Genomic DNA, 14,075 nt, shown 5'->3' with positions numbered 1-14,075 from the left:
TTACTATAAACCCACAGTGTGGTACTGGCATGAGGAACAACTAGATCAATGGAACAGTGTCCAGAAATAGACCAATGCTTTTATAGTCAATTGACTTTTGGCAAAGGTTCCAAAGCAATTCGATAGGGAAAGTGAAGTCTTATCAACAAATGTTGTGGAGAATTGGCCGTATGGGAAAAAACAAACCTTGACTCCTATCTTATGCCATATACAAAAATTAATCCAATGTGGATCAAAGACCTAAAATTAATAGTTAAAACTATAAAACATCTAGGAACATCTTTACCACCAAGGGGAAGCAAACATTTTTTTAAACAGGACACAAAAATAATAACCACAAAAAAACCCAAATTTGTAAATTAAACTTCAAAATTCAAACTTCTGCTCACCAAAACAGTGTTTAAAAAAAATTAAGACAAAGAATGCAATAAGGAAATATATTTGCAAAATAAAAGTTGCAAAGGATTTGTATCCAGGGCTGGTACCCTACCACTCAATTTTTTAAAATTCAGATACCAAACAAAGGACAATATATCAGCTGTCAAATAGCACATAAAAGTGTGTTTATCATCATTAGTCATCAGCAAAATGCAAATTAAAAGCACAATGAGATACCACTAAACACCCACTAGAATGACTAAAATTAAAAACACAAACATGTTCAAGGCTGCAGTGAGCTTTGATCACACCACTGCACTCCAACCTAGGAAACAAAGTGAGACCCTGTCTCTTTAAAAAAAAAAAAGATGAACAACAAAATGTAAGATCCAGACCTACCAAATTCTCACACACTGCTGCTGGGAATGTAAAATGGCACAACCACCAGGGGAAAAGGTTTGGACAGGTCTTAAACACTTAATCCTATGTCTACCCTTTGACCCAACAATTCTAGATACTTACCCAAGAGAAATAGAAGTATGATGTATATAGTGGGGCTTTTGAATGAATAAACAAATTACAGTATATTGATGCACTGGAACATATCTCAGCAACTAAAAGCAACTGGCATATAAACAACATTGATGAATATGAAAACCACACAAGAGTAAAAACTGTATGACTCCACTCATCTGAAGTCTGTTAACTAGGCAAAACTAATCTAGGGTAAAGTGAATCAGAAGAGCAGCAGGCCCTTGAGCGGTGGCAGGGCAGAGCACTGGAGAAGCAATGAGGAAGCCTGCGGTGGTGAGGGAAATGTTCTCTCTTTCTCTGGATATGGATGTGTGTGATATACACGTATCCATTTGTAAAACTGTACAGGTAAAATGTGATATGGGTGCCTTTCACTATAATTTAAATCTACTTGAAAATAAAAAGAACTATAAAAGAAAATAATCAGGTTGGGGGATGGGGAGTGGGTGGAGATAAACGAATAAGAATGGCAGAACAAGCTGGGTTTGTGGCACCCGAGTGTAGTTCCAGCTACTCCGGAGGCTGAGTAAGGAGGAAGAGTTTGAGGCTGCAGCTCACCATGATGGACCCTGCAAACAGCCACTCCGCTCCAGAATGGGAAACACAGCCAGACTCTTTCTCTTTCCCTTTTTTTTTTTTTTTTTTGAGAGAGTGTCTCCCTCTGTCGCCCAGGCTCGAGTGCAGTGGTGCGATCTCGGCTCACTGCAACCTCTGCTTCCCAGGTTCAAGTGATTCTCCTGCCTCAGCCTCCTGAGTAGCTGGGACTACAGGCACGCGCCACCACGCCTGGCTAATTTTTGTATTTTTAGTAGAGACAGGGTTTCACCATGTTAGCCAGGATGGTCTCGATCTCCTGATCTTGTGATCTGCCCACCTCAGCCTTCCAAAGGAATTACAGGCATTAGCCACCGTGCCCAGCCTTCCTTTTTATCTTTATATTTTTTACTGCTCCTTGCAGAGCAGGGCTAACCCACAGACAGTATGCCCAGAGTAGCTGAGACCCTGTCTCTTGGAAAAAAATTAAATTAAAACAAACAAAAACCGAATGGTAGAACATTGGTACTTACTGAACCTGAGTGATCAGTGGTTGGGAGCTATTTTCTTTTTTGTTTAAATTTTGCATCATCAATAATTTTTAAAAAGTTAACAACAAAACTCTAAGATCAAGACTAAAGACCAAAAGAAGCTAATGGCTTGGCCAGGAAGGAACCGCTAGTCGGGGAGTAAATGAGGAAGGAGGGCATCAGGGCTGCTTCCCTGTCCGGCTCTTCATCCCTATCTTGCCAAGGGAAAACACACGGTGGTGCCAGGGGGTTTCCATCCCTGGTAAGCACAGATGGACTTTGGTCCTGCCCGTCTAAACCACCCGTGCTTCTCTGCCCACCTGCCCAGCCATCATCGGCATCGGCGTCCAGATCGTCAAGGCCCTTCAGGTTTTCCGCATTGATAATGGTGGGCCGTGGTGCCCGCTCCACCAGCTGCCTTAGTGGGCGGAGTGGGCGCGACAATCCCAGCCTGTTTTCTTTTCTGATAAAAGAAAAGATGATGGAATCATGTCCAGTATACAGACGGAAGCAGAATCAAATACCTTTCCAAAAATAAATTCCACACTGCAAAGGTTCATGTTTGATTTAATTATTTCTATCAGTTCCTTTAAAAGAAATATATAATGAGCAAACGAGTACATCCCAGAAAGAAGTTCTGCCTTGTCCTGCAGTTTTACATGCTGGTTGCTAAGGCCTAGGGCAGCAGCAACACACACGTGCCAGAACTTCAACTCTACCAGGCACTTGAAATCATGACTCAATCTGTCATCCAGCTCCAAATCCCAGCCACCACCCCACACACCCTGCCACGCTGAGCTGGTTAAGTTCTCTGTGGTCTCCAGGAGACACAGCACTTCTATTCATCAGCCCCTCATCCTGACCAGAATCACCACCGCACTCATCTCTACACACATGACTGTAATGCAATGGACTCACCCGTCTTGGTCATTCATCTGGAACTGTCTAAAAGGAACTCGAGGTTCAAGGCGGAGCTGAGGAAGGGGAAAAGAGCCTCGTTCCACTGTACCCTGGTTTTCTGATGACTTCGGCGAACACATCTGAAACATAACATCAATGAACAGGATTTGCTGGTAATGGCCGAAACTGCAATTTCCACTTAAATCAGAATGTGTTTTGTAAAGTGGAAAATGGGAAAAAGAAACAGAAAGTCATGGGGTTTCCTAATTAATCCTACCACCGTCTCCCCCATTTCATTCCTGCTGCCAGTAAGTAGACTTGGGGACCTATGTCAGGGAAAACCTGCCTCTCCTGTTTCTAAAGAACCAAAGGCTAAAATCATATCCACATCACCAGGGAAAGAAGTCAGAGGCCCTGAAGATTTAAAAAGCAGGGAGAGAAAATGCAAAACGAGTGGAAGCCTCAGAAGTAGGGTAACAGGGCCAAGAGGAGACCCCAAGGGGGACATTCAACCACTTGACCTATCTGCTGGACACAATCCAACTTCATGGGGGGAAAAAAAAGTACACTCTGAAGACTTACAAAAGCAGGAAGCATGTCATGGTATGTAGGTGGGTGGTATACATTTCCCATGAACTGTGAAGCCCCTTTTCGGACAGGCTGAGCCGGGCGGAGAGAGGGGTCCTTAGAATCGCTGGTACATGCCGAGGAGGGGGCTCCATCTCCCGTACTCGAGTTCCTGCTGCCCAGCTCAGTTGGGGAGGTGCTCAGAGACGTGGCAGAAATTATGTGTCGCCCACCGCCCTCCCTCCAGCTTGTCACATCTGGAAATTGAAAGGGGGCAAAAGGGGAGAGGGAAGAGGAGGGGGAAGGAGGGATCGTATGAGGTTCTGAAGGTCAAGGGACCCCCTCCTTCACCAAAAAAATAAAATGAAAAACAAAAAACACCAAAAGTGAAGAATTGTTAAATCTGTCAGGGAAGGTTGGGGCAGAACCCTGGCCAATGAGGATGAACTTGCTGAGGGAAGTCTGACTGTGAAATATAAAATGAGATCTACTCAGAGAGAAGGCTTCATCAGTAAGCAACAATCACCACCCTTCCCCAAGTCTCACAACCCAGAGAGATGAAGATGGCCCTGATGAAACCAGCCTTGGGTCATTCCTTCAACAAACACTGACCAGCCCACTTAGGGTCAGCACTGGACTACACATTAAAACAGGAGCAAGTTCCGGGCACAGTGGTTTCAGGCTTTGTTTAGCAGTGGCACCTTTTAATAAAGATCCCCCAGCCCACAAGACAGGCAAGGCACAGCTGCTGTCCTTCCAGTGGAGGTGTGGGGCACTTGCGTAGCTCACAGACAGAAACCTGCTGACCTGTCTTTTTAAAATGATGCTTTCTATTGCCAAATGTGGTAAGATCGGGTGGAAATTATTAGACGGGAACAAGAAATCAAATGAGACAACAGACCCCTGTTTTCGGTCACCTTTTGGTTAGAAGTTGAAGCACAAAGGTCTCTGAGTTACACGACCCTTAAGGGAAAGAGACCCAGGACATGTCTGATCCCAGCTCTTCAACCCCTTTGCTGTGTGATTTGGGGCAAGCCAAGGTCACCCCTCTGTCCATGTTTTCTCATCTTCTCCAATGAGGAGATTAAACTGATGCTTAGAAGCTTCTTCTATGTCTACATTTTTATAGTCCCACAAGGCAGCTCCTCTTAATTAACCCCAGAAAGACATAATTCGTGTCCCTTAAAATGATGCAAACAGGCTGGGCGCGGTGGCTCACGCCTGTAATCCCAGCACTTTGGGAGGCTGAGACGGGTGGATCACCTGAGGTCAGGAGTTCAAGGCCAGCCTGACCAACATAGAGAAACCCGCCTCTACTAAAAACACAAAATTAGCTGGGCGTGGTGGCACATGCCTGTAATCCCAGCTACTCGGGAGCCTGAGGCAAGAGAATCACTTGAACCCGGGAGGCGGAGGTTGCAGTGAGCAGAGATCGCACCATTGCACTCCACCCTGGGCAACAAGAGCGAAACTCCATCTCAAAAAAAAAAAGCAGCAAAATAAACCAGTCCCGTGTGGGCCACTGGAAAGGCAGTGAGTGCTGGTTTAAGTAAGACACATCCACAGTGATCACTGACTTACAGGACATCACTTATGACTTGAATGGGAGAGGCCTTGGGGATACATCAAGGCAAGCAAACAAAAGGCCTCGCAATTTAAGACCTGATCAAGTCTCCTGGACTACATGAGCCACTTCAAAATCCCTGAGTAGAACACGTGGAAAATCACATTCCTAAACACCACCTTAACCTCCAGCCACCCTCGGCTTCCAAGGAGAAATTTCCAGCAAGTGCTACACAATCCTGCCACTTCCCTGGCCCGACCTAAGATGAGGGGCCAGTAGAGACCAGTACCAGGCTGATTTATGTAACAACCCCCAGAGGAATGGGTTAAAAATACAGGTCCTAATTGGGCTGGGGGAGGGGAAGACTGGAAATCAGACTCATTCACAAACTCCCCAGTGATTCCGACTAGATGTAGCTAGGATTGGGAGCTTTAGAAAACAAGCTCTTGAACCGGGGACCTAAGTTAATTGGTCCTTTGTCCATCCTTGCCACAGCCACCAGGCACAGCAAAATTAACAACTGGATGACAGAGGGGGAGGGGACAGGCCTGGCCCAACCCAAGAGACAAAAAAGGCACAAGGCCCGATCCAATGGCCTAGGCAGCAAGTCCAATGGATGCACAGATCACGTGGCGAGTCAAAGAGCCACGTTTCCAGCTCGAACCAGAGACCCCAGTGGCATCAGCACCCTTTTAGGAGTGCAGAGAGATGAGAGGAGGAAGTTCTGTTACTCCATCGAGTGCCCAGAGGCTGCAGTCACTTACTCTGAGGGCGGAGGCTTGGTCCTGGCCCATACGACAGATCTAAGACGCCCTTTTCTTTGCCAGCCTTGTCCTGCCCTCCAGCTGCTTTCAGCGTCGGAAATTCCTCGGGAGAGAAGGATAACAGTCGGCTTGAGCCCCTTAAACCTGTCAAGAAGACGGGGTAGACATGGAGGAAGTGAGATGGAGTCAACAGTCGTCTGCTTCCCAGCTCCACACCTTGAAAGCCATGTTGCCTGGAAGTGGGCTTTTGAAGGGAGCCTTGTCACAAGGGTGCTCTGTGCTGGCAGATGCCACGAGGGCGCTGAGGGTGGCAAGGGAGACTGCTGCTGACAGCATCATGACCCTTCCCAGCTGACCTGCAAGGACCAGTGCCTGCTTATAAAGGGAAAGAGGTAAGACATCACAGCCGCTCCAGGCCACAGCCTGCCCCAGCAGGGAAGGTTCTTCTGACTGCCTGGGGCCACAGACAAGCACAGCCTCCTATAAAATCAGCCCAGGGGAGGCCAAGAAGGCAACTGCTTTCCTGTGGAGGCAACACCTACAGAGTGTGCTGCCATCCCTGCCCCAGGCCACCCCAAAAGGATTAAGATGCTGCTTTTGCCTGGCACAGTGGCTCACACCTGTAATCCTAGCACTTTGGGAGGCCAAGGTGGGTGGATCACTTGAACTCAGGAGTTCAAGACCGGCCTGGGCAACATGGCAAAACCCTGTCTCTACCAAAAAATACAAAAAATTAGTGTGGTGGCGGGCGCCTGTAGCCCCAACTACTCAGGAGGCTGGGGTGGGAGGATCACTTGAGCCCGGGAGGTGGAGGTTGCAGTGAGCCGAAAACGTGCCACTGCACTCCAGTCTGGGTGACAAAGTGAGACCCTCTCTCTAAAAATAAAAAAATAGGCCAGGCGCGGTGGCTCACGCCTGTAATCCCAGCACTTTGGGAGGCCGACGCAGGCGGATCATGAGGTCAGGAGATCGGGACCATCCTGGCTAACATGGTGAAACCCCATCTATACTAAAAATACAAAAAAAAATTAGCCAGGCGTGATGGCGGGCGCCTGTAGTCCCAGCTACTCGGGAGGCTGAGGCAGGAGAACTGGCGTGAACCCAGGAGATGGAGCTTGCAGGGAGCCGAGATCGTGCCAATGCACTCCAGCCTGGGCAACAGAGCGAGATTCCGTCTCAAAAAAATAAAATAAAATAAAATAAACAAATGCTGCTTTCTACCATCAAATGTGGTAAGATCAGGTGGAAATTAGATTTATACACATGAGTAACTCCTCATTCACCTGTCCTTCCGCATTTTGTACTAAGTTCCTCGAGCCCTACAAGGCCAAACATTTCAGTCTTATAATCCTGGGAACAGTTTATTTCTTCATTCTTTCATTCATTCCTTGACATTACAACCTGCTTTAGAGAAGAAGCCTTTCCTAATGTTGTTCCCTTACACAGAGAACTTAGCACAAAGGTTCTGCCACCATTTTTGGATGAACAGATTAAAAATGGCACATGTCTTTTGATCTGGAATATGCAAGCACACTCCAGACAGGAGCAATCTAGGAACAGTGGCGACACCACACAACAAATGGCCCCCTGTGGAATGCCTTGTTCCCTATACAGCTAAACCCAAATCTTCCCCTAAGTAGTTTAAATTATTCTTAGCACCACTGATCCACAGGCCTGTTCACTAAAGCCGACTGTGCCGGAAAGGCGCGGCTGGATCACCACACAGGCACGTGGCAGCAATTCGCTTGCCACTCCCTTAGTAAAAAGGTCCAGGGTCAAATAAACCTGACGGTAAGACTGGACATCATTCACCAATGACCAGCCAGAGATGGACTCTAAGTGTCATGAAGGAGCTCCAGTGCTCTGTGAAGGGGGCTCTGACTCAGAGTCGCTTCATTATGGTAGAAGGTCACTGGCAAGAATCAAATAAAAACTGTATTTTTAAAATACAGTATCACCAGCCTGGACAACATGATGAAACCCCATCTCTACAAAAATCACAAAAATTAGCCGGGCAGGGTGGTGCATGCCTGTAGTCCCATCTACTTGGGAGGCTGAGGCAGGAAGATTGCTTGAGCCCAGAAGACTGAAGCTATAGTGAGCCAAAACTGCACTACTGCACTCCAGCCTGGGCAACAGAATGAAACCCTGCCTCAAAAGAAAAAAAAAAAAAAAAAAAAAAAAGGTAGATTTGAAATTAGGAAAAAAACCAGCACCTGTCCAATATTGCTGTTCCATCTCTTTCTTCTGCTTCGAGAATCATGAAGATATTATTGTAAGCATGAATTAATCTTAATAAGGATAAAGGGTAGGGAAAAAAAAATCTCACACCAAAATACCAGTATTCATAAGGTCCCAATGTTTTATGATGTTCACCTGCCATCTGTTCTCTGCCATGAGAAACTCAGGCAGGAAAGTCAGGGGGCTTCTTCCAAGGTCACAGGCTGAGCCACTGGTGGGGCAGCAGCTGGTATCTGAGCCTCTGACCTCTGCCCAAACATGCAATCAGGTCTCCTGGGTCTGTTCCAGGTGACCTATCAACTGAGTCTATCAATTCAGGAAAAGTCCTTTTGAATTCCAAACAGTCATGAAAACACTTGTGGGCAACACCCTCAAATCCCCACACTCCTGACAGTGTCACAGATGCGTGACTCTAGCACGAGAGGGGGAACTGAAACTGACTTTTACACTTGGCCCCCACCCTGCCCAGTGTGTCGATTCTGTGGGCTGGCAGGTTTCTGCCTGCAATTATTTTCTTTCTTTTTTTCAATTTTGTGTAGAGAAAGGGTCTTGCTATGTTTTTCAGGCTGGACTTAAACTCCTGGGCTCAACCAGTCCTCTCACCTTGGCCTTCCAAGTAGCTGGGATAACAGGTGTGTGCCACCATGTCCAGTTTAAAATTATTTTCTCCATCAAGCTTTATTGTGATACAGTTACATTACCTACATTTTTTATAGGTAACACAGTGACATGGTTCAGAAGTGAACACCATGTAAAGGTAGACACAGAAGCCTTCCTCTCACCCTTATGCCCATTTGCCCCCTTCTGACTCCCTCAAAAAACTGGCAGTTTTCTGTTACCTTCTGGAGATTTTTAAACACATATACATCAGTATACAGATGGGTGGCTTTTAAAACATGCATATACAACATTTTTTAGAAGTGTATTTTTTCTCACTCCCATTTTTTTGTTTTGTCCTTTAAGATAGGGTCTTGCTCTGTCACCCAGGTTGGTGTACAGGAGTGTGACCACAGCTCACTGCAGCCTCGACCTCTGGTGCTCAGGTGATTCTCCTGCCTCAAGCCTCCCAAGTAGCTGGGACTACAGGTGTCTGCCACCACACTTGGCTGATTTTTTGTATTTCTTGTAGAGACAGGGTTTCACCATGTTGCCCAGGCTGGTCTCGAACTACCGGACTCAAGCAATCCTTCTGCCTCGGCCTCCCAAAGTCCTGGGATTACAGGTGTGAGTCACCACGTCCAGCGCTCACCCCCATTTTTTACACAAATGGTTAAGATACTATACATACCATTCTGTACTTTTTTTCACCTGGAGATCTTGCCAAATCAATAGAAAACTTCTGCTTTTTTTCTTTATAGCCAAATCACATTTCATTAAAGTACCATAATTTTACAGGCATTTCAAGGGACTGTTTGCAATCTTTTGCTATTATAATGTTGCAGTGAATAATCTTATGCGCAAGTCATTTCACACACGGGCAAGTATAATTTGTAGAGCAATTTCCTCAGGGTGCACTTGCTAGGTCAAAGGGTATTATGTGTTACTATTTTGCCAGGCAGTGCCAAACTGGCTTCCATAGGAGTTGGGCCAATTTATATGGAAGTTTTTCTTTTAATTTTTGTAGTTCTTTTTAAATAAAAATTAATATATTCTATCTACTTTTAAAAATTCTAACCTTACGGAGGTTGCAGTGAGCTATTGTGCCACTGCACTCCAGCCTGTGTGACAAAGCAAGACTCTGTCTCAAAAAAAACAAAAACAAAACAAAAAATTCTAACCTTACAGAAATATAAGATATGGAAAGCCAAAGAACCAGTTACAAGTCCAGTGAATGCTCTTCATAAAGCATCTTCAAAGACCCTTTTGAGGTCAGGCACGGTGGCTTACGTCTGTAATCCCAACACTCTGGGAGGCCAAGGTAGGAGGATCATTTGAGCCCAGGAGTTGGAGACCAGCCTGAGCAACACAGTGAGATCTCGTCGCAATCAATCAATCACTCAGTCAATCAATTAATCGATAAGCCAGGCATGGTGCTGCATGCGCCTGTGATCCCAGCCCCAGCTACTTGGGAGGCTGAAGTGGGAGGATCTCTTGAGCCTAGGAGTTTGAGACCAGCCTGGGCAACATAGTGAGATCTTGTCTCTACTCAGAATGGAAAGAAAAAAAAAAAAAAAAATCAGCCAGATGTCGTGGTACACACCTGTAGTCCCAGCTACTCAGGAAGCTGAGGTGGGAGGACTGCTCGAGCCCGGGAGATCGAGGCTGCAATGGGCTATAATTGTGCCACGGCACTCCTGCTGGCACTCGATCTGTACCCTCAGCCCCTTGGGAGAAGCTGGGGCACTGAAATCCAATTGGCACATTGATCGGTTATTTCCCGTTGGAGACTGAGGGAAGAGCCTTTGAGCACAGGGATTTCAACCCATAAGGGGCAGGACCTCCTAGGCATGGCAGGCTGGGGGTGAGGTTCAGGTAACGAAGGATGTGCAGCTGGTTTTCTAATACAGGCTACTAAAGACCAAGTCTGGTGAAGCCTTGGCTGGCAGGGGTAGTGCAGGAAGCAGAAGGTGATATCAGGATGGTGGCACAGGGTAATAAAGGGCAGCCAGTGCTGCTTTACAGGAGAAAGTGAATTGTGGGCTTTCCCCAGTACATTCCTTTGAATCGTCTGCCCACAGCACGACCACTCTCCTTCCCACTCAGAGCTGCTGCCTAGTTTGGTCTGAAGCACAGTATGCTAGAAACATTCAAGCTATCATCAAAAATCACCAGCAGCACAGCCCAGTCAGCACTCCTCTGTCTCAGCAAGAGCACACATCCAAAGAAATCAAAGAGCTGGCACCTCTACAGAGTCAGTGCCCGCTGTGCACAGGCAAGGGCTCCACAGACGGTACCTCTTTGTGGAAAAGAGTCCTCAAAGCTTCTGGGTGCCTAGACCCAACCAGACATTCTGGAAAAGGCATTCACCTCCCCCTCCCCAGCGTCCCCAAACAACACACACACGTGCGCACTTACCACCTTCGTGTCCTACTGGCTTTCCATTCAGCTGTGCCCATGACTTTGGTCCACCTGGCACTGAATTTGTATTCTGAAAGAAGGAAGAGAATCAGAAGAGGGCCAGCTCCCTTATTCCACTGTACAATAACAGCCTATTACAACAAGGTGCTGAGAGGCCAGCACCTTAGATTCAAACCCTATATGGATCCATCCACCACCACTTTCTGAGCAGCAGCAAAGCCCTGAACCTTCCCTGTAACGCACACTCCACACAGCGGTCCCAGGGACGAGAAAATGCCAGGCCCACTCTACAGACAAGGAGCAGGATTTGGGGAGTGACCAGCTTCAAGTCACACAGACAGTGGCACAGCAAAGCCAGGACCCAAACCTGTTTCTCTCCATTCGGTGCTCTGGAACCTCCCGTGTCCACATAGAGCTACTTTATTTTGCTCCAGAGACAAAGACTAAGGCCCAGTTCCGGCATGTGTCTTTAAAACTGCGCAGCTGCTAATGAGGAACGTGAACAAAGGAAGGCCCACATGCCAGATCTTGAGCTGGGTGGGCTGGCTGCAGCACTTTCTGTAGTGACTGTGACTCTACAAGGCACAGCTCCCCTCCTGAGAACCCTACGAGGTCACCTCTGCTGAAAACTCGCCAAGGTCAGCATTATGCGAAGCACACCCAGCCTGACTGAATGCTCACCACACCCTGGGAAGGCTCTAGTCACATCCCCCACTGAGGCTCAGAGAAGAGTGACTGAGTCAGATGCAGAACAGCAGGACCAGGACCAGTCTCCAGCCTGCCTATGTCCAGTGCCCTTTCGAGTCTCTAACCACTAAGCTCACCCGTCTTTTCCACTCAACTAACATTCATCTCACAGCCTTCCTCTTCTAACTGAAGGTGAAAATACACAAAACAAAGCTGCTGCTTTGTGAAACTTCCCCACTTACTGGTAGATGTTCTAAAACTCGCAAAACACTGGGCACTTCTTCTTACCTGCCCCTCACATATGAGAGAAAACCAGGTAGCAGCAAAGAAGCACTGAGCACTGGATAAGGTGACCCCTGTGCCAGTGACAGGATGGGTTCCCCTTCCTTGGCATAGTGCTCCCCTTCAGCAATTCATTCAAATAGATGCCCAGGACCTCACCCACAGGCCCCAGTGGTGGGGTCTGAGCACAGACATCTTGAACAGGCTTCAGAGGCAAATCTGATCTCTCAGCTCTATCAGCTCACTCCTTTTCTTTCAAATTCTGGGAAACAGAAAGGAACTCAACTCTAAATACTCTGACTAGCCTATGGGTCCCAGTGGATTTAGGCCAAGGAAAAGGGCGTCTTGCATGATTACAGACCTCTTTTCTTGTCTTTAATTTTAAAAGCACGGTTCAGTGTTAGGTGGGGAGAGGGTGCCCTGGCAAAGCCACAGACTTCCCTGAGTATGGTTAAAGCAGAGAAGGGATGACATTTGAGATCTTATATTGCCCATGCAGCAAAGCAAAACCAAAATATGTTCATTCCCGCTGTCAAGAGAGCTGGTGAATATGAGATATCTACGTCTACTTTTAGTCTTCTAAAAAATTCATAGACTTCTCATCTAGATTTCTAGTTCTGGCTAAGTATATCCTCCTGCCAATCTCTGGAAACCTGTAGCCAGGCTCTGATGGACTGAGTGTGTTATGAGCTCTTGCTTGGTGAAATCGTTACTTTCTGCTTAGAAAAACACTTAAAACATATCAACAAATAAAGGATTGTAGCTTCATATTTCCCAAAGCGTGTTCTGAGAGACATTAGTCCCTAGAGACATTCGGTAAAGAAATGTTTCCTGGGACAAATAAATTCAGGGACTGCTGCCCATTATATCCTCTTCTCAGAGAGTCACAGTAGGTATTAGCATATGAAAGGCACTGAGAAGTACCGCAGTAAAGGAGCTCGCTTCGTTTTGTTTTTCAAACTCACCTGGCCAGTGAACCTTTTTGTGACCTGCCACTTTTTGTCTTCTTGTGACCCAAGCTTCCATGGAGCTCACGTGATGCTTCCATGGAGCTTCACCCTGAACTAGTCTGCAGTCCAGCCTGAGTGACCCTGCCTCACGGTAAATCAAGAGGAACCAAAGTAGGTGCCTGTATCCTAGTCTGTATCTGAGGTCTTTTTCTAAAAGTTGCGGATTAAATTTCTTAACCAGTGACCTCGACAGTTTCCCATGATGGTTTTCTAAAGTCACTCATCGGGTGTGCCTCTGGAATAGACAGGTCATGCACAACCACACTTCTCAGTAGCAACTCCTTCCATCCCCCAGCAACAAAGAGATTTAGGGGCTACCATGCCCAGGAAACAGTCGGGATGGGGTCCCAGCACCTACCTCCTGACTGATTGACTGTGTCGGTTTCTGCAAATTGGAGACAGATTTCTGCAAACCCGGCTGCGGCAGCAACTCCGGCGGCTGAGAGGCCGTCGCACTGGAACTAGACAAAGGCAGGGCAGTGGGGTCAGGCACCGCACAGAGTGCGCTGGCCAGGTCTCTGCGTTCTCAGGAGCCACAGCTGTTCAGCTGCTCACAGGAAGCAGACCTCCTCTGGCCAGTAAAAATACGACCTTCCCCAGTAGATTCTTATGCTGGCAAAAACTAATAAGAAAACAAACCATGCTTAAGTTCTAGTCACTGACATTTAAAATTAGCACAAGACAGTCCTCTGCCTTTTTCTTTTTCTTTTTTTTGAGACAGGGGGTCTCACTCTATCACCCAGGCTGGAGTGTAGTGGGGTAAACTTGGCTCAATGCAACCTCTGCTTCCCGGCCTCAAGCAATCCTCTCACCTCCACCTTCTGAGTAGGTGGGACTACAGGCGTGAGCCACCTCGCCTGGCCTTTCTTTTTTAAAAATTAAACTTTTCTGCCTTCTTGTAGAGCCTTCTGTCTGCAAAAACTAAAAGCTCACTGTAAACAATGCAAATGAAGGATTTGCCAATAGGGAAATTGAATCACTGGAATGAAGGGCTTGTGCCCCTTACCCCAGACCCAGAGCCCATACCTACTCAGAGGGCTGACTTTTTAACCTTCTCTGAGTTTAT

The 14,075-nt window shown here is 46.9% G+C and overlaps 1 protein-coding gene across 27 annotated transcripts in view; it reads right to left on the bottom strand.

Moving 5' to 3' along the window:
- The window catches only part of PRRC2B (proline rich coiled-coil 2B), a 126,056-nt gene that overhangs the window by 49,500 nt on the left and 62,481 nt on the right, over positions 1-14,075 (bottom strand). For 26 of the 27 annotated variants that reach the window (XM_055351372.2, XM_019033550.4, XM_063696808.1 and 23 more), the window contains 6 exons: positions 13,368-13,470; positions 11,028-11,100; positions 5,772-5,915; positions 3,459-3,700; positions 2,895-3,016; positions 2,297-2,439 (listed from right to left, as the gene is read on the bottom strand). In XM_055351372.2, coding sequence (XP_055207347.2) covers positions 2,297-2,439; positions 2,895-3,016; positions 3,459-3,700; positions 5,772-5,915; positions 11,028-11,100; positions 13,368-13,470 — 827 coding nt within the window. Of the gene's footprint in view, positions 1-2,296; positions 2,440-2,894; positions 3,017-3,458; positions 3,701-5,771; positions 5,916-11,027; positions 11,101-13,367; positions 13,471-14,075 lie in introns of those variants that run through there. The other variant, XM_055351374.2, reaches the window with a different exon arrangement.

Source organism: Gorilla gorilla, chromosome 13 (genome assembly GCF_029281585.2).
Source record: "Gorilla gorilla gorilla isolate KB3781 chromosome 13, NHGRI_mGorGor1-v2.1_pri, whole genome shotgun sequence".
In the NCBI taxonomy this organism is placed as follows: Eukaryota; Metazoa; Chordata; class Mammalia; order Primates; family Hominidae; genus Gorilla; species Gorilla gorilla.
Note: the sequence above shows the minus strand (reverse complement) of the source record. Positions and strands in the feature narration are given on the sequence as shown.